Source organism: Salvelinus alpinus, chromosome 27 (genome assembly GCF_045679555.1).
Source record: "Salvelinus alpinus chromosome 27, SLU_Salpinus.1, whole genome shotgun sequence".
Taxonomy (NCBI): Eukaryota; Metazoa; Chordata; class Actinopteri; order Salmoniformes; family Salmonidae; genus Salvelinus; species Salvelinus alpinus.
In genome coordinates, this window is record NC_092112.1 from 42692976 (window position 1) to 42713251 (window position 20276).

General features: G+C 44.8%; 2 protein-coding genes across 2 annotated transcripts in view; both read left to right on the top strand.

The window, feature by feature from the left end:
- The window catches only part of LOC139556631 (MAX gene-associated protein-like), a 33613-nt gene extending 26081 nt beyond the window's left edge, over positions 1-7532 (top strand). The window contains exons 13-22 of the mRNA XM_071370824.1: positions 15-282; positions 482-808; positions 956-1866; positions 2022-2116; positions 2260-2299; positions 2495-2671; positions 2856-2967; positions 3197-3361; positions 4335-4457; positions 4720-7532. Coding sequence (XP_071226925.1) covers positions 15-282; positions 482-808; positions 956-1866; positions 2022-2116; positions 2260-2299; positions 2495-2671; positions 2856-2967; positions 3197-3361; positions 4335-4457; positions 4720-6263 — 3762 coding nt within the window. The 3' untranslated portion in view covers positions 6264-7532. The remainder of the gene's footprint in view (positions 1-14; positions 283-481; positions 809-955; positions 1867-2021; positions 2117-2259; positions 2300-2494; positions 2672-2855; positions 2968-3196; positions 3362-4334; positions 4458-4719) is intronic.
- Positions 7533-8757: 1225 nt separating this feature from the next.
- LOC139556605 (mitogen-activated protein kinase-binding protein 1-like) overlaps positions 8758-20276 on the top strand; it is a 41673-nt gene continuing 30154 nt past the window's right edge. The window contains 1 exon segment of the mRNA XM_071370761.1: positions 8758-9076. Coding sequence (XP_071226862.1) covers positions 8990-9076 — 87 coding nt within the window. The 5' untranslated portion in view covers positions 8758-8989.

A 20276-nucleotide genomic window follows, 5' to 3' on the forward strand; every position in this document is an offset into this window, starting at 1 on the left:
TTCTTCCTCCCCAGGTGAACGGTAAATCATACTCTCAGGCCCGGCTGCTGCTGGGGCAGATGGGAGCTCTGCACCCGACCAATCGGCTGGCCGCGTTCGTCACCGGAAGGTTGAGCTCTGTAGCGAAGGCCCCTCAGAAGCCTCTCTCCTGCTCACCCAGGTTGAAGAAAACACCTGGGGGTGCTGGGCGCTTCAAGACAGCAGGCACAGCTGTTACTCCTTTAGGCAGTAGTAGTGTGACATCTATGTCTATGGCCCAGAAAGTATTCCAGACACCAGCAGGTAAGAGGGAATAGAGGCTTGAGGTAGAAGTTTTAACCTTAACCTTACTTCAACATTTGTAAATGTTTTATTGTGTTAAATGTGATGTAATTAGTCAGTTGAGGAACCAAAGTCTGATTGTTCAAGGACGGCTAAAGTTCTGCATGTATTCTCTCATAAAAGTTATCTTTCTAACACTGTCATTGATGTTCTTCTCCAGGGAAGAACACGCTTCCTCCCTACAAACCACCATGGTCCCTAGGTGTCACCAAATCTAAAGGAAAAACCTCCACTAGTCAAACCACCACCACCACAGACCCTAAAGACCCAGCCGGCTCTCACCTGCTGCTGATCCCCATGGCCCCTCCTCCTGCCCCAGGCTCTCGTCCTGGTGTGGTGCCCCCTGCAGGGAAGAAGATGCTACTACAGACAGTCGCTTCCTCCCAGGGCTGTAAAACGTATCATCAGACCAACGGACACCTGATAAAACCGGTACCTCTGAATCAGATATGTCACATAGAGGCCAAGAATAAAAAAAATACCCCTGGTGAGTTCATGTACTCATGCATGTGTGTATACACACACACACACACACACACACACACACACACACACACACACACACACACACACACACACACACACACACACACACTGCCTCAACGCCCTCTGATATCTTGTGTTGTCCCCACAGGTTCTGCTATCAAGCCATCTACCCGCAAAACACTCCCCCCTCCCCCCCATCTCACCTCCATCCACAACCCTCCCCACTCCCCCCACATCGAATTCATCACAGGCCAGTCAGGTGCCTTCACCCCATCCCAGACCTCATCGTCTTCCCCCGTCTCTCTGACTATCTCCTCCTCCCTGAAGACCCCCAGCTTCCTGGGCCAGATTGGGACCTACTCCTTCAGGATATGTTCACCTATTGCAGGGGACCAGGGCACAAGGGGCCCAGGCCAGGGCACCATGGAAGGCCCAGCCGGAGTGGCCCTGCCTTGGGGCTTCACCCTCATCCAGCTCCCTAAACCTGGAGGTACTGGTGGTTCTCCCAGCCTACCCAAACTAATCAGAACCACAGCTGTGGGTGAAGCGGTAGCAGCCAGAACTTTGCAGCAAGGAGTGCCTCATCTGGAGACCAAATCTTCCTCTGGACCTGCAGGTGGAAAGGCCCAGAAGAACCAGAAAGGAACCTCTTCTCCCTCACCTCGAGCCTTGATAGAAGTTCAAACGGAGACTGTGCAATCTGCAAAATTCTCCTACACCCCAGAGTTAAATACCAATACACCTGACTCCAGATTAGCTCTAGCCCAGAAGAAACAGAGTCTGACTCAGTCAAAGGGCCTTAAATCTGACCTTAGATCAGCCAAAGTCAACTACTCTAGTCCCACAGAGCTGACCTGTGAGGTGGGGGAGAGGGGTGATGTGGGGGAGGGCTCGCGACCGTGGAGCCCAGAATCATATCAGAAAGACACAAAGTTCAGTCAGTTTACGACTCTGAGAATGCATGAGAACGGGCATCCTGATTTTAATGTTGAGGACTCGGATTCGGATCCGGGCGACTCGTCGGATGACTCGGATTCCGACAGTGATAAATATGCCGAGGTAAGAGAGCATCATTTTTTATGGTTTGATTTAAGTCTCTTTTTTTTTTAAATACTATGTTTAATTTGGAAACTTGTTTGCTGCAGTTGCACTTGAATGAGTTCTGTTGTAGTGTTTTGTAAAGCCAGAGTGTGTTGTGTTCTCTCTCTCCCCAGGAAGAAGAGGAGGAAGCGGTTGACATTGAGACGGTGGAGGAGAGGAGACGGGGCATCACCATCCCTCAGATGAGGGCCGCTGTCAAACACACACAGTAAGACTAGAGTGTGTGGGTGCGTGTGTGTTTGGCTATTTACATTTAGCAGTATGATTTGCGTGAGACTGTCTCAAGGAAGCTGGGGTTCAAGTTAAGTTTATTACATGTTTTTATGAAATAAAATAAAAAATTCTCCACAGACAAAACAGTCAGGATGAGGAAACAGCACCAAATGAAACGGTAAGGCTTCTCCCATCTGTCCATTATAACTGCAGAGCCATCTTGTTTTGTAGTAATCTTAGGCCCTCTTTTCCGGAGATGTTTTGCCTACTCATTCATAGCTGTCATGTATGGCAAAAAAAATTGCTTTAGAGGTCTCGGCATACCCAATAGAATGCTCAGTGGCCCTTAACCTTTGACCCCTGTGCCATGCAGCGTCAGAGGGAAAAGAGAGAGGAGGAGGGGTCTGGCGAGGGAGGGGGTCGTAAGAACCGTACCCTGACGGAAAGGTTGCGTCGCGGCGAGCATCAGGAACTCTTCACCAGACTCAAACAGGTGCTGTTCATGGAAAAACTGGACCCCAAGGTCTCTAAGCTTCACCTCCTTTCACAAGTAAGGAACAGTCTGTTATGTGGCTGTGTAGCTGGCCATTTGTTTTGGTTCATTTTATCCTATTCTGTACTGTGGTAGACACATACTTTTTCATGGTTCAATTGTGACCTCTGATTTTCCCATTGGTTTGCAGCCTGATAATTATCGAATACAAAAGATATATTTAAACTGTGTCTTCCATCAGGCTCTGAAGGAGATTCGTACCCTGTCGGTGGACTCTGAGTCTCTGGAGGAGAAGAAAAGGATGCTGACTGAGATCCAGTCTGTCTATGTCAAGGAGATTACGTACATTTCTGGTACGTCTGACTGAAATTACTCACTCACAATCTACTTGAATATTATGTTGTTTCAGACTCCTTATTTTCAAAGATGGTTTATAAAGCAAAAACAGTGGTGTGTGTGTGTGTGTGTGAACTCACAATGGTTAAGAAAAGCCAGAAAACAGAAGAAAACTAAGATACTAGCGGCATTCCATCCTGAGAACCAAGACATGTTGTTATAAACCCATATCTCCTTCCATCGTAGGGAAGCCAGAGGAGCTGATCAAGGCCAAGCTGAAGGAGATCTGGGAGAAGAAGAGAGCTCTGGCTGCCCAGAGAAGAGCAGATGTGCCCTCTACCTCTGTCTATGTCTCCTCTACCTGCCAGCTCTCATCCACCGCCTTCACCCCTAGTCCCAACACCCTGACAGGTAATAATAACCTGTTTCCTGTATGTCTGACAACAGCAGGAATGGCATTAAGCTGGATCAATGAATTAGCAAACATTCAGATAAAGCTACATTACCGGTCAAAAGTTTGGACGCACCTACTCATTACAGGGTTTTTATTTTCTTTTTACTATTTTCTACATTGTAGAATAATAGTGAAGACATCAAAACTATGAAATAACACATATGGAATCATGTAGTAATCAAAAAAGTGTTAAACAAATCCAAATATATTTTATATTTAGGTTTCTTCAAAGAAGCCACCCTTTGCCTTGATGACAGCTTTGCAAGCAATAGGGGGGAAATGTAATCTTAGTCATTCACAGTGCTTTATGAAAAAGTGTAATGTACTACTGAGATGGTGTTGAAGAAATACCTTGTTTCATCATCTTTTCCTGTATTGATTCAAAATAGTTTAATGTCCAACCTATCAGATATCTCGGTTATAAAAGAAATACAAATCATACCTACAGAAAGCTGATAACCTCCTTTCTTCGACTGTGATAACAGGAAAGCTGTGTTTTACCCGCAATATGATTTAAAAATGTTATACAATCAGAACACTTTCTCCTGGAGCGTTATTTTTCCTTTGAAAGGAGAGAGAGAGTGGCTCACTCGACACCGTAGAAGGGCCCCAGTGAAACAGGTACAGGGGAGGGGAGACACTTTCATTACAGGAATCATGAGGTTATAACGTACTTTACTGTTTGACTAAATCATGGTTTTAGCCTTAGGTAACCATGTAGAATGTGCTGCTCGCACTGATGCGACCAATGAAACATTTAACTTGCGCAGCCAAGTCAAAGGGTCGCTAATCACCTGTTTCTCACTCCCTCTCCCAATGTCCGACGAGAGTATGAGCACTAAGCAGGATCATAGAGTTAGCCAGATAACTTTGATAAACCATTTAAATATAGCTCTTATTTATTCATGTATTTTTCTCTGTGTATCCCAGTGTCCCAGTTGTCTCGGGCTAGCTCTCTGGGTCAGGCAGGTGCAGCTAGGGGCTCTGTGAAACCAGTGGCTGCTGTTCTACGCACCGAAAGCGGCAAGATCATACTTCCTGCTTCCATACCAGGTGAGCGCATACAGGAACAGGATACCCACATTCGGTCTCTCACTCTTGTCTCGAAGGTTATGTAAGTTCTATATCTAAAAAAAAAAGATATATATATAAACTATGATGAATTGGAAGAGCGTGATAACTCTGTTTTAAAGTCCATTGGCAGACTATATGGGTAAAATGTGGCACGGGTTATGATCGTTAGACTGCCACTCTGACTAGAATATGTTGTTGTAAGTCTGTCATTCTAACTGTGGCGTATTTCCTTTATCCACAGCAGGAGGAGTGGTCTGCCCAGTGAAGGTTATGAAGAGACCATCAACGGTCACCTCCCTCTCCACCACCACCACCTCAGCAGCCAAGGAGGCTGTGGAGAAGGAGTGTACACCCCGGATTATCCACCCCTCTCAGCCCCTCTCGCAGACCCCTAGCCCACAGTGCTCTGCGTCTGCCACTGACCCCGAGAAGAAGGACCAGGGTAGAGTGTCTGGGGAGGCTGAGCAGTCCTCAGACAGCCCAGCAGAGGAGAGGCCAGAGGTAGGTAAGGAGGAACCACAGGCCCCTGTCTGTAATGGATCCATGGAAGAAGAGACGTCCACAGAGAAAGACAACATATCAACTCCTACAGAGAAGAAGTCCCTTATCAATAGAAACTTGATCAATAGGCTTTCTGTTATGAAGTATCCCCTCGCGGACAGCGCTCCCCTAAACAGTGTCATCTGGAGGCCATTGGAGAAACCGCGGGCGGTGGGTGAGCGCGATCCAGGAGGCTGGGGCCTGTCTCTGACCAAGGGAGAGGCAGCCGTACTGGTGAAGGCTCTCTCTGAACACGAGGGCATAGAAGTGGGGCGGAAGGGAAAGGATAGTGTGGTCACACCGAAGCGCAAGGATAACCTGGTCCAACACAATGGAAAGAAGAGCTCTGTGACACTGAAGGGCAAGGGTAGCTCAGTCACACAGAAAAGAAAGGATAGCTCAGAACTACAAAAAGAACAGGATAGCACAACGTCTCAGAAAGAAACGAACAACTTGGTCCCACAAAAAGGAGAGGATAGCTCGGGCCCACCGAAGGAAGATTATAGCTTGATCACTCAGAAAGCAAAGGACGGCTTGGTGACATTAAAGGAAAAGGATTGCTGGCTGACACAGAAGGGAGGGGGAGGCTTGGCAGATGGCTTGGAGGCTCCAACTGTGAAGAGAACACGACGACCACCGCGCTTGGACATTAAATCCCCACCAACTGAACATATCACTACTACCCCTGTGGCAACGACTGGGGGTGGCCCGGCCAACGTTACACAAGCCACGGGTAGTGCCCGTACCCCAGTGTCTCGACCTGGGGGTATTCTTGTGACTGACACCGGGGATGGTGAAAACCAACTAACCCCAAGGGAACCTACGAGGCAGGGTAGGACTCCTAAAGTACGACGGGTTGGGGTTACTACTAGTCCTGTGGTGATGACTGGGCCTGGAGGTAACTCTGCCAAAGTGACTCCAGCTGGGGGTAACCCTGTGAAGAGAGCTGCCAGTAGCCCTGCCACTCGGGGTAGGCCTCCTAAAGTACGGAAAGCTGGAGATAGCCCTAGCCCGGCCCCTGGGACTCGGGCTGGGTTAAGCCCTGTGGTGAAGACTGATGTCAGCGCAGCCAAACCAACACGGGGAGATAGCCCGGCCAGGACAACCCGAGCTGGGGTTAATAGCTCTGCAGCAATGACTAAAGGAAGCCCGGGTAAAACACCACAGGCTATGGGTCGGCCTGGAACACAGCCTGTGACCCGCTCTGTCGGGGGGAAGAGGACAATGAGGTCTGACAAGGCCTAGTGGAGCTGAGACGAAGGCTGCATTTCCACACTGCCTCCATTGGTGCATCTCGATGCAGTGTGGCTCAGTTGGTAGAGCAAGTCTACTGTAAGTCGCTCTGGATAAGAGTGTCTGCTAAATGACTCAAACGTACAGTAGTTGTCTACCTCGTTTCCTCTCCCTTCACTCCAAGGAGGATACATTTCAGCCTAGTTCCAACCAGAGGAACAAGGGAATCATACTCAACACGTCACGTCAACAGATGTGTCATTAACTAACTGTCATTAAAGGCTGCACTCAGGTCCAGTAATCCCATTGAGACCGCCACATGTGCCTGTTCACAAATACAAAGGACCCTGGACAGTTGTTTGTGTGAGTTAACCCCGTCTCAGCTTTAGTACTCATTTGCCTGCCTGCCTGCCTGCCTACTCGTGAATACACAACAAAGCAGACAATAATTTACACCTACAGGACAGTCAGTTTTCAGAACATCTCTAGTCATTGAGCGAAACGTTAAATGAATGAACTGTATGCATGTATTGAAGGTTTGGCTGCTGTTTCAGTAGTTGTACATGGGACATTAGCCCCATGTTGGGGTGAATGTGGGATGTCCTACTTTTTTGGTGAAGTCAATATTGTTATTATGTTGTAGAAAGTTGATTACTTCTGTTATTTAATCATCAAAGTAATTGTTGAAGATAAGTTCTAGGGAAGGTCTGTACAAAAATTATGAACTTGCAGGACCACAAAACAGGTCAATTACTTTCTGGTCCATTTTAAAGTTACCAATCGGCCCTAATCTTTGCAGCTGAAAATCATTGATTTCAGATACAACATTCATGTGTAAATGGCCACTGTGTTCTTGTAAATGGCCAAAACACTGTAAATGTTATTTCTATGCCACCGTAAAGACGATGTATTATAGCTGCGATTGTTGTGTCCAGTCCTTTTAAATACACTCTTAACTCCCAAAAGCCTGGTAATGAAATTTTCTCATAATTAGTACTTTTAAGTCTTTAGCGAATAGAATTTCTACTATTCCTTTTATTATTTCTACACAGTCACAACCATAAATATTAAACTTTTAAAAGTTAAATATTTGAATTTGCCTTATGAATTGCTTCCCTGTCTGTTTTACAATGGACTTCCTCGTTCAATGATTCTCATGTCTGATTTTTGAGGAATTTATGCATAACATGTCAACATTTTTGTTATTTTACTTGTAGTCAAAAGACATTTGTTTCAATCTTGTGTGTCAAACAATCACGATTAAAGCCTACTGTGAGTCTGCGTGTGTGTGTGTGTGTATATACAAATACTCTTTGTAAATGTTTGTCTGACTTGAGTGTTGAATAATGCTCCTCGATGCATTTGTTTGTAAAGAAATGACTGCTATGTCAGTCACTGAGATGTGCTGGCACGATACTGTGGCCTTGAAAATGAATTCAACCGTATACATTTCTTTGGTGTGGCAGTTGTTGTAACCTGCACGAAACGCCACGAGGTGGTAGAACAGTATCGAATGTGGAATAATAAAGTAGAACACAAGAATTAAACAATTTGTAAATATCAGAATCATAATTTGACTTGTACTTATAGACATTAATTATTGCAGCGTTCTAATGGTCTACTTAGGACACAGCTTAAATGTATATTTTATCTGGGTTTTACACACTCGCGTCTCTATTACACTGGCGGATACGGGGTAATGATTGCATTTATAGGGCTAGTAGAGTGCCTACTAATACCAATATCATGTATTAGATAAATAACATCCATTTTTTTCCCTCTCTGTGCTAATTTAACAAAGGAACGTGCCACGAGAAGTAGGGATGAATGACTGACACACACACACGGACTAATCTACGATCTGCATATTCCGCTGCCATCTCCACAGCCCATCGGTAGGCGGGGGAACAAAACTGACCTTAGATCTACATCTATATGGGCCTCCTACTGCACTAGAGCAGGGTTTGCAAACTTTTTCACTCGGGGCCCCTCTTCCAGCATTGGGGAACCCATAGGGTTCTATTTCTTTGGGCATAAGCACTGTTCATAACACAAACTGTTCACACCCCTCTTGTTGGTGTAGAGAATTTTGCAGGTTTAAAGCTTATTTCCTGCAATTCTACACATGTCATGGGTTGCAAAGAACATTTTGCCGTTTTAAAGCTAATTTTCTAACGTGTATTCATGTGATATTTGAGTGACCAAAAAATGACAATGGGCTAAAAAAAATAAAGAAACTTTAGCTGTCATGGGCTAGTTGTACTGGACATTTCTGACAAGTTATAAATAGCTCTCTAAGGTATGCAATGAATACCATGACAATAGTTACTGATGATGCACTAACCAATTTCATTCTACTATTACAACTTTCAAGAGTAAGATTAAAGCCAGACTGAGTTCCTTAAAAAAAAGTCAATAAAAACGTTTTTCCGCAGTCCTTTGCGCCCTAGGGTCCGCGCCCCACAGTTTGTGAACCTCTGCACTAGAGGAGATAACTAGTTGAGTCGCTAAACATGAGCTAAGCCGACTACAGTACACCCGTCACCGGAGTTTACCGCTGCTCTAACCTACTCAAGAGATTAAAGTTGTACACAAGCCTATGCCCTTAAAGTTTACTCGGCTACAAAAAAATATTAGTTGAGGATGCAAGCGCGTTTGTATCCTAAAGAAGGATTTCACGGTTCAAACATCGCATAACTTTTAAAGTAAGACATTTATCGGGATATTTTACCATCAAGATGACAGTAGACGGGCACGGGTCAACAATAAAAAGTCGGATAAAGAACATGCTGCGGAAGAATCGGAAGGAAAACCTTGCCGACAAGGTGAGTGACTGCCGTTTTGCTTTTCATAGATTTATGCCCGAATGATAGGTTAACTAGAGTAATTTATAGTGTCATTGCATTCAAATTATATTTCTATTTGTGTCATTTGGGGAAAATAATGAAACAACATTTTGCCATATTGTGGGTATATCACTCTCAAGAAATGCCTTAGATTAAAATGTTCAAATGTAAAACTTCATATTCCCAATAAAATAGTCATAGGTCTGTAAACACCTGAGAACCAGGTAAAAAAAAAAAAAGATAGTCTATTTTGACACTTCCAATGCATGAGGTTGAGTCGGTGGATCCATCTAATCGGGTTATTGTTGAGAAAATCAAGTACAGAACAGCGTGCAAACTAATCAATCAACCTCCTCTCACGTTGTATTGATGATAATAGACACAATTCAGTGTCAGAAAATGCCAGGGAGGTATTGAAGTGTTTGTTTAGCTCTCTGTCCAGACCAATTCAGCTTCTTTCAGTTTCAGGTCGATATTACCCAACTAGTACATTTGGTTCCTTGGACGTTGTGGGAACTTGTTTTTAGTTTGCCATAGCTTGTGGAAACGAAGCCACACATTTCCTAACCAGTAATACTGAACTTAATATTTTTTACTTTCTGAGAACAGAAGTGAAAATTTCGCCTGTTCTGAGAACATTTATTTTTAGTTTGCAGGGAGGTTCTGAAAACGTTTTACTCTGGTTCCTTGATGTTATATATTATAACAGACCACAGTGCACATTAAGATCATGTCTGGCCAATTAGTGGGTGTGACCAACACTGGAACACACTTAACAAGCTACAGGATGTACATAGTAATGGAACACTGGTCACTTTAATAATGGAACACTGATCACTTTAAATAATGTTTACATACTGTTTTACTCATTTCATACATTATGTATATACTGTATTATAGGTAAGGCCAAACCTATTTAACTACATATACTATTATTCAGATATACTACACTGAGCAAAAATATAAACGCAACATGTAAAGTCAAGAAACTGATTAAACAGGATGATCATTACACAGGTGCACCTTGTGCTGGGGGACAATAAAAGGCCACTCTAAAATGTACAGTTTTGTCAACCAACACAATGCCACAGATGTCTCATATTTTGAGGGGGTGTGTAATTGGCATGCTGACTGCAGGAATGTCCACCAGAGCTGTTGCCAGAGAATGGAATGATTATTTCTCTACCAACGTTGTTTTTAAATAGTTTTTCAGTACGTCCAATAGGCCTCACAACCGCAGACCACGTGTATGGTGTCGTGTGGACGAGCGGTTTGCTGATGTCAACGTTGTGAACAGAGTGCTCCATGGTGGGGTTATGGTATGGGCAGGCATAAGCTACGGAAAAGGAACACAATTGCATTTTAATTCAGTAAAATCTTTAAAATTGTGTCATGTTGTGTTTTATATTTTTGTTCAGTATACATATTCTATCCATATACTGTCCATATTGCCTATACATCCCATCACGTTAACACTATATATACAAAAGTATGTGGACACACCTTGAAAATAGTGGATTCAGCTATTTCAGCCACACCCCTTGCTGACAGGTGTATAAAATCGAGCACACAGCCAGCCATGCAAACTCCATAGATGAACATTGGCAGTAGAATGGCCTTACTGAAGAGCTCAGTGACTTTCAACAGGGCACCGTCATAGAATGCCACCTTTGCAACAAGTCAGTTTGTCAAATTTCTGCTCTGCTAAGAGCTAACCCAATCAACTGTAAGTGCTGTTATTGTGAAGTGGAAATGTCTAGGAACAACAATGGCTCAGCTGCAAAATGGTAGGCCACTCAAGCTCACAGAATGGGACCACTGAGTGCTGGAAAAAATATTTATCCTCGGTTGCAAAACTCACTACCGAGTTCCAAACTGCCTCTGGAAGCAACGTCAGCACAAGAACTGTTCGGTGGGAGATTCATGAAATGGGTTTCCATAGTAGAGCAGCTGCATACAGGTCTAAGATCACCTTGCGCAATCCCAAGCGTCAGCTGGAGTGGTGTAAAGCTCGCCGATATTGGACTCTGGAGCAGTGAAAACGCGTTCTCTGGAGTGACGATTCACACTTCACCATCTGGCAATCCGATGGATGAATCTGGGTTTGGCAGATGTCAGTAGAACGCTACCTGCCCCAATGCATAGTGCCAACTGTAAAGTTTGGTGGGAGAGGAATAATGGTCTGGTGCTGTTTTTCATGGTTCGGGCTAGGCCCCTTAGTTCCATTGAAGGGAAATCTTAACGCTACAGCATACAATGACATTCTGAATGATTCTGTGCTTCCAACTTTGTGGCAACAGTTTGGGAAAGGCCTTTTCCTGTTTCCGTGTGACAATGCCCCCATGCGCAAAGCGAGGTCCATACAGAAATGGTTTGTCGATATCAGTGTGAAAGAACGTGACTGGCCTGCACAAAGCCCGGACCTCAACCCCATCGAAAACCTTTGGGATGAATTGGAACACCAACTGCAAGCCAGGCCTAATCACCTAACATCAATGCCCGACCTCACTAATGCTCTTGTGGATGAATTGAAGCAAGTCCCCGCAATAATGTTCCAACAATTATTGGAAAGCCTTCCCAGAAGAGTGGAGGCTGTTATAGGATCAAAGGGGGGACCAACTCCATATTACTGCCCATGTTTTTGGACTGAGATGTTTGACGCGGTGTCCACATACTTTTGGTCATGTAGTGTGTGTGTGTGTATATATGTATATACAGTACCAGTCAAAAGTTTGGACACACCTAGTCATTCAAGGGTTTTTCCCTATTTTGACTATTTTCTACATTGTAGAATAATAGTGAACACATCAAAACTATGAAATAACACATATGGACTCATGTAGTAACCAAAAAAGTGTTAAACAAATCAAAATATATTTTAGATTCTTCAAAGTAGCCACCCTTTGACTTGATGACAGCTTTGCACACTCTTGGCATTCTCTCGACCAGCTCCATGAGGTAGTCACCTGGAATACAATTTCAATTAACAGGTGTGCCTTGTGAAAAGTTAATTTGTGGAATTTCTTTCCTTCTTAACGCGTTTGAGCCAATCAGTTGTGTTGTGACAAGGTATGGGTGGTATACAAAAGATAGTCCTATTTGGTAATTGACCAAGTCCATATTATTGCAAGAACAGCTCAAATAAGCAAAGAGAAATGACAGTCCATCATTACTTTAAGACATGAAGGTCAGTCAATCCGGACAATTTCAAGAACTTTGAACGTTTCTTCAAGTGCAGTCGCAAAAACCATCAAGGGCTATGATGAAACTGGATCTCATGAGGACAGCCACAGGAAAGGAAGACCCAGAGTTACCTCTGCTGCAGAGGATAAGTTTATTAGTTACCAGCCTCAGAAATTGCAGCCCAAATAAATGCTCCACCGAGTTCAAGGAACAGACACATCTCAACATCAACTCTTCGGAGGAGACTGCGTGAATCTTGACTGTGTGAATGGTCGAATTGCTGCAAAGAAACCACTACTAAAGGGACACCAATAAGAAGATACTTCCTTGGGCTAACAAACATGAGCAATGGACATTAGACCGGTGGAAATCTGTGCTTTGGTCTGATGAGTCCAAATTTGAGATTTTTGGTTTCAACCACCTTGTCTTTTTGAGACGCAGAGGTGGTGAACGGATGATCTCCGCATGTGTGGTTCCCACCGTGAAGCATGGAGGAGGATGTGTGATGGTGTGGTGGTGCTTTGCTGGTGACACTGTCAGTGTTTTATTTAGAATTCAAGGCACACTTAACCAGCATGGCTACCACAGCATTCTGCACCGATACGCCATCCAACCTGGTTTGCGCTTAGTTGGACTATCATTTGTTTTTCAACAGGACAATGACCCAACACACCTCCAGGCTGTGTAAGGGCTATTTGACCAAGAAGGAGAGTGATGGAGTGCTGCATCATATGACCTGGCCTCCTCAATCACCCGACCTCAACCCAATTGAGATGGGTTGGGATGAGTTGGACCACAGAGTGAAGGAAAAGCAGCCAACGTGCTCAGCATATGTGGGAACTCATTCAAGACTGTTGGAAAAGCATTCCAGGTGAAGCTGGTTGAGAGAATGCCAAGAGTGTACAAAGCTGTCATCAAGGCAAAGGGTGGCTACTTTGAAGAATCTAAAATATATTTTGATTTGTTTAACACTTTTTTGGTTACTTTATGGTTCCATATGTGTTATTTCATAGTTTTGTTGTCTAAACTATTTTTCTGCAATGTAGAAAATAGTAAAAATCAAGAAAAACCCTTACATGAGTACGTGTATCCAAACGTTTGACTTATACTGTATATACAGTGCATTCGGAAAGTATTCAGAAGCCTTCACTTTTTCCACATTTTGTTTTGTTACACCTTATTCCAAAATTGACAAAAACAAAATCACCTCATCAATCTACACACAATACCCCATGATGACAAAGCAAAAACAGGTTTTTAGAAATTTTTGCAAATTTATTTAAAAAACTAAATAAATATATAATTTACATAATCATAGCCTTGTGTCTTCTTGGGTATGACGCTACAAGCTTGGCACATCTGTATTTGGGCGATTTTTTCCCCCAGATTTTTCTCTGCAGATCCTCTCAAGCTCTGCCAGGTTGGATGGGGAGCGTCGCTGTACAGCTATTTTCAGGTCTATCCAGAGATGTTCGATCGGGTTCAAGTCCGGGCTCTGGCGGGGCCACTCAAGAATATTCAGAGACTTGTCCCGAAACCACTCCTGCGTTGTCTTGGCTGTGTGCTTAGGGTCATTGTCTTGTTGGAAGGTGAAACTTTGCCCCAGTCTGAGGTCCTGAGCATTCTGGAGAGGGTTTTCATCAGGGATCTCTCTGTACTTTACTCCGTTCATCTTTCCCTCGATCCTGACTAGTCTCCCAGTCCCTGCCGCTGACTAACATCCCCACAGCATGATGCTGCCACCACCATGCTTCACCCTAGGGACGGTGCCAGGTTTCCTCCAGATGTGACGCTTGGCATTCAGGCCAAAGAGTTCAATCTTGGTTTCATCAGACCAGAGAATCTTATTTCTCATGGTCTGAGAGTCCTTTAGGTGTCTTTGGGCAAACTCCAAGCGGGCTGCCATTTGCATTTTAGTGAGGAGTGGCTTCCGTCTTCCCACTCTACCGTAAAGGCCTGATTGGTGAAGTGCTGCAGAGATGATTTTCCTTCTGGAAGGTTCTTCCATCTCCACAGAGGGACTCTGGAGCTCTGTCAGAGTGACCATCGGATTCTTGGTCACCTCCCTGACCAAGGCCCTTCTATACCGATTGCTCAGTTTGGCCTGACGGCCAGCTCTAGGAAGAGTCTTGGTGGTTCTAAACTTCTTCCATTTAGGAATGAGGGAGGCCACTGTGTTCTTGGGGCTTTCAATGCAGCAGAAATGTTTTGGTATCCTTCCCCAGATCTTTGCCTCGACACAATCCTGTCTCGGAGCTCTACGAACAATTCCTTCGACCTCATGGCTTGGTTTTTGCTCTGACATCCACTGTCAACTGGGGGACCTTAAATAGACAGGTGTGTGCCTTTCCAAATAATTTCCAATCAATTGAATTAACCACAGGTGGACTCTAGTCAAGTTGTAGAAACATCCCAAGTATGGTCAATGGAAACAGAATTCACCTGAGCTCAATTTTGAGTGTCATAGCAACGGGTCTGAATACTTAGGTAAATAAGGTATTTCTGTTTTTTATTTTTAATAAATTAGCAAAAAATCTTAACCTGTTTTCATTTTGTCATTATGGGGTCTTGTGTGTAGATTGAGGGAAAAAATGTAATGTAGAGAAAAAAAACAGGGGGAGACTCGTCGAGTTCTGGTGACAGACGTAGTCAAATCAAATGTTATTAGTCACATACACATGGTTAGCAGATGTTATTGCGAGTGTAGCGAAATGCTTGTGCTTCTATTGCCGACAGTGCATCAATATCAACAAGTAATCTAATGTCGTAACGTTGACTATTTATTAATGTGAAGACTGTTATATTATCAAATCAATTCTCTTTGTAATTATTCCATGATTAAACTAATCACGGAATAGTAATTAACTTGGAAGTCGGGGAAACAAAGGAAAATGTTGTTTTTAAAGAGTTACAATTTCCCGAATGTAACTCTCTTCAGATATTTTCATATCTTATCGATTACTGTCACCTATTAATGTATTATTACCTCACCAGTCATATTCTGAATGTCGCAAACCCTTGGATATCTGCACGAACCCTAGCATAAATTATGAATCAGTGAAATACAAATTGGCTTAATTATTTATTTACTAACTCACTAAATAATCACACAGAATTACATAAACACACACATTGGTTACTCACATGATACACTGAAAAGTCCCTAGTGGACTAAACCGATATGACGGCTTCGTAGACAAAGGAAAGGGGTGGGGACAGATAAAGAGCGGAAGAACAGAATGGACCCTCTACAGTACATACATACAGTTGTATACGTTCATCATAAATATGGATATTTAGCACCTTAACAACCGCTCATTTGGATTTTAGAAATGCAATGTACATATTTAAGCTTGTATGTCATTGCTGTCTCTCCATTGAAAACACTTGATCAGTCAGAGTCTCTGGTTGTTTAAGTCTTGTCGCCATGTCCTTTGTAGCTCTGTTGTAATGGATACGTCAAGCGTACTAATGGTCGTTGCATAGGGAAATGTTCTTGAGATGGAGCTTTCAGAGTACCATAGTTCTTAGAGTTGATCTGTTAGAATAGATGCTTCCGCTGTTGTCGGTATCCTCATCCTAGACTTAAACACATATCCAGCTGCAGACTGGTAAAGTGGCGTCTAGGATTTGCTCCTTCTGTAGCAATCTATTGGTCTCTATTGTTGATTATTCAGGTCACAGCTAGAACCACTTCACACACCGGCAGCAACCCGGCATGTTTTGGTCTAAATGTAAATTTCATCAGAAGTTGGTTTTATACTGGAGTAGAGAAGGGGTGTTCCACTGACTGATCATAAGTTACTATGAAAAACTATTCTCATTTAGAAGACTAAATCACATTGTTGTCTTTCCAAAAGTATTCTCATACTTAATCATTTATTTTATACAACATTCGGATGCAAACCCCATAATTGAGAAGTGTTTACAAACAAAGACACAATAATGTGGATCTCCTGTCACTCATGAGGTCACCAAATGAAACAAATTCGACATGGTCATTCCTTGATTTCCCACCGACCATTCAAACTGTCCGGATTTACAGAGATACTGTTTCATCATTCAACCTTTTGAGGTTAAAGTTTGGCCAAGTCTCTCTCTGTGTCCCAAAGACACACATTCCAATCCCAATACTACAGCCTCAGAAGTAGAGTATTTATGACCGTCATAACACTGTGGAGAGAGAGAGAGAGAGAGAGATAGGGGCACGTCATGACACTAACAATTCCACAACAACTACCTAATACACACAAATCTAAGTAAAGGGATGGAATAAGAATATGTACATATAAATATATGGATGAGGAATGACCGAGCGGCATAGGCAAGATACAATAGATGGTATAAAATACAGTATATACGTACATATTGGATGAGTAATGCAAGGTATGTAAACATCATTATTAAAATGAAATTAATAGAGTGACTAGTGATCTATTTGTTTGTGGCCAATGATTTCAAGTCTGTATATAGGCAGCAGTCTCTCTGTGTTAGTGATGGCTGTTTAACAGTCTGATGGCCTTGAGATATAAGCTATTTTTCAGTCTCCCGGTCCCACCTTTGCACCTGTACTGACCTCGCCTTCTGGCAGTGGCTCGGGTGGTTGTTGTCCTTGTCAAGACCCGGTGCGAGAAACAGTCACTAAATCGGCAGAACCCAGAAGATGAGGCAGACACAGCAGTACTAGAGATGGTGGTTTAATAAAAAATAGATATCTTCCAAAATACAAAGAAAATCCACAAAGTGGTAAAAACAGCAAGGGAAAAACAAACCTCAAAAGACTAATACAAAATACAAAAGAACAAAACCAGAGAACCTCTGGAAAATCCAACAAGAGAAAAATATATGTTCACAACAAGGCTTGGGCTGGGGCTGGGTGCTAACATACAAACACTGAGCAAGGAACTGAGGAACACAGGGATTAAATACTAACAAGGGAACGACATACAGGTGCAAACAATAATTAGAGCAAGGGAAAAACAAAAAGGTACAAAAAAGGTGCAATGGGGACATCTAGTGACAAAAAAACAGAACAGTCCTGGCCAAAACCTGACAGAATCCCCCTCCTAGGAACGGCTCCTGACGTTCCTACCAGCCTTCTCAGGGTGGAGGGCCCTGAACTGACGAATGAGGTCAGGGTCCAGTATGTCCTTGGCAGGAACCCAGGAGCGCTCCTCGGGACCGTAGCCTTCCCAGTCCACCAGATACTGCCAGGACCGCTGCACCCGGCGGGAGTCCAGTATCCGGTGGACGGTATAAGCCGACTGGCCTCCGATGACACGGGGCGGAGGGGGAGATCTGCCTGCCGGAATAAGGGGAGAAAAAACAACAGGTTTTAATAAAGAAATGTGAAATGTGGGATTGATTTTAAGGGATCTGGGTAAGTGCAGGCGAAAAGTAACGGGATTGACTCTCCTGGCAATCTTAAAGGGTCCGATGAATCTCTGGGACAGCTTGCGAGACTCCACCCGTAGCGGTAAGTTTTTTGTTGAGAGCCATACTCTCTGGCCGGGGTACAGGGTAGGACCGGGACGGCGACGTCTGTTGGCTTGTCGTTGGTACTGCTGTGAGGAACGCAGAAGATTAAGACGGGCCTTCTTCCACGTAAGCCGACAGCGTCTGATGAACCTCGAGGCTGAAGGCACTCTGACTTCTGCCTCCTGGTCCGGGAACAATAGAGGAGCATAGCCAAACTGACACTCGTGCGGGGATATACCAGTGGAGGAGGAGCACAAGGTGTTGTGCGCGTACTCAGCCCAAACAATGAAGGATGACCATGTGGATGGGTTGTTGGAAACCATACATCTGAGGGTGGTTTCCAGCTCCTGATTCATCCTCTCAGTTTGGCCGTTGGACTCCGGATGGTACCCTGAAGATAAACTGGCCGTGGCCCCTATGAGTTGGCAGAAGGCCTTCCAAAACCTTGAGGCGAACTGGGGACCTCTGTCGGAAACCATATCTTGCGGGATGCCAAAGACTCGGAACACATGGTTAATCACCAACTCAGCTGTTTCCTTGGCAGAAGGTAATTTGGTCAAGGGAACAAACCTGGTCGCCTTAGAAAACCTGTCGATGATGACTAGGATCGTAGTATTACCATGGGACGGAGGAAGGCCAGTAATAAAGTCCAGCGAGATATGGGACCAGGGTCGGTGGGGAATAGATAAAGGGTGAAGGAGTCCTTGAGGGCGGAGGTGAGAAGATTTGCCCTGGCAGCACACGGAACAGGCCTTGACGAAAGTGGCAACGTCTTCTTTTATGGTGGGCCACCAGAACTTACGCTGGATGAACTCCAAGGTGCGACCTACGCCCGGGTGACAGGTGAGGCGAGAGGAGTGCCCCCACAGAAGGACTTGGGACCTTGCTGCCTTGGGAACAAACAACCGATTAGCAGGACCTCCTCCAGGGCCCGGTTCGATGGCTTGAGCTTGTTTGACGGTATCCTCCACTTGCCACGAGATCGGAGCCACGATCTTAGCGGCAGGAAGAACAGTCATGTCAGTATCTTCTCGAATGGCAGGAGAGTAGACTCGTGACAAGGCATCCGGTTTGAGATTCTTCGACCCGGGTCTATAGGTGAGAATAAACTGGAATCGGCTGAAGAAAAGAGACCATCGAGCTTGTCTGGAGTTCAACCGCTTCGCCTGCTGGATATACTCCAGATTTTTGTGGTCCGTAAGCACTTGAAACGGTTGAGAAGCCCCCTCGAGCCAGTGTCTCCATTCCTTCAATGCCATCTTAACCGCTAGGAGTTCACGATCCCCCACATCGTAATTCCTCTCGGCCGGGGTAAGCCGGTGAGAGAAGAAGGCGCAAGGATGAAGCCTCTTGTCTTCACCCCTCTGAGACAGGACAGCTCCAACACCAACCTCTGATGCGTCTACCTCCACCACAAAAGGTTCATCCGCCGTCGGTAGTGTCAGGATGGGAGCAGAGAGGATGCGCTGCTTGAGTCCTTGGAAGGCCGTCTCAGCTTCTCTTCCCCACAGAAACCTTGTGTTGCCACCCTTGGTTAAAGCTGAGAGAGGGGCTGCCACCGAGCTGAAGTTCTTGATGAACTTGCGGTAGAAGTTAGTGAAGCCCAGGAAACGCTGAACTTCCTTAACGGACTTGGGGGTGGGCCAATCTGCTACCGCCCCTACCTTCTTGGGGTCCATCTGGACTCGACCGGGTTCCACTACAAATCCCAGGAACTGTACTCGAGAGGAATGGAATTCACACTTTTCCGGCTTAACGTACAAATGGCTGTCTAGGAGGCGTTTGAGCACTTGTCTGACATGCTTAGTGTGTTCTTGAAGGGAGCTCGAAAAGATGAGGATGTCATCCAAGTAAACAAACACGAAAATGTTAAGCATATCCCTAAGCACATCGTTTATGAGCGCTTGGAACACAGCCGGGGCGTTGGTCAGGCCGAAGGGCATCACCAAGTATTCGTAGTGACCAGTAGGCGTGTTGAAAGTGGTCTTCCACTCGTCACCGGGTTTGATCCGCACAAGATGGTATGCGTTCCGCAGGTCAAGCTTAGTGAAGACCACTGCTTCCTGGAGCAGCTCAAAGGCTGTGGCCATAAGGGGTAGCGGGTAGCGGTTACGGACGGTTATGGCATTAAGTCCCCGGTAGTCGATGCAAGGACGTAATCCCCCGTCTTTTTTGGCCACAAAGAAAAACCCTGCTCCCGCCGGCGAGGTGGATGGACGCATGAGGCCTGCTGCCAGAGCGTCCTTGATGTAGGTATCCATAGCAGCTCGTTCGGGAGGAGATAGGGAAAAGATCCGACCCCTGGGGGGGCAGGTGCCCGGAAACAGGTCGATGGGGCAATCGTAAGGTCTATGAGGTGGTAGTTTGGTGGCCCTCTGTTTGCTAAATACCGGTTTGAGGTCATGGTAACACTCGGGAACTCGGGACAGGTCGATGGATTCTAGAGACTCGGGAGGGGAACTCGGGGAACTTGGGAAGATACAAGTGGCTTGGCACGTAGGACCCCACTGCTTGATAG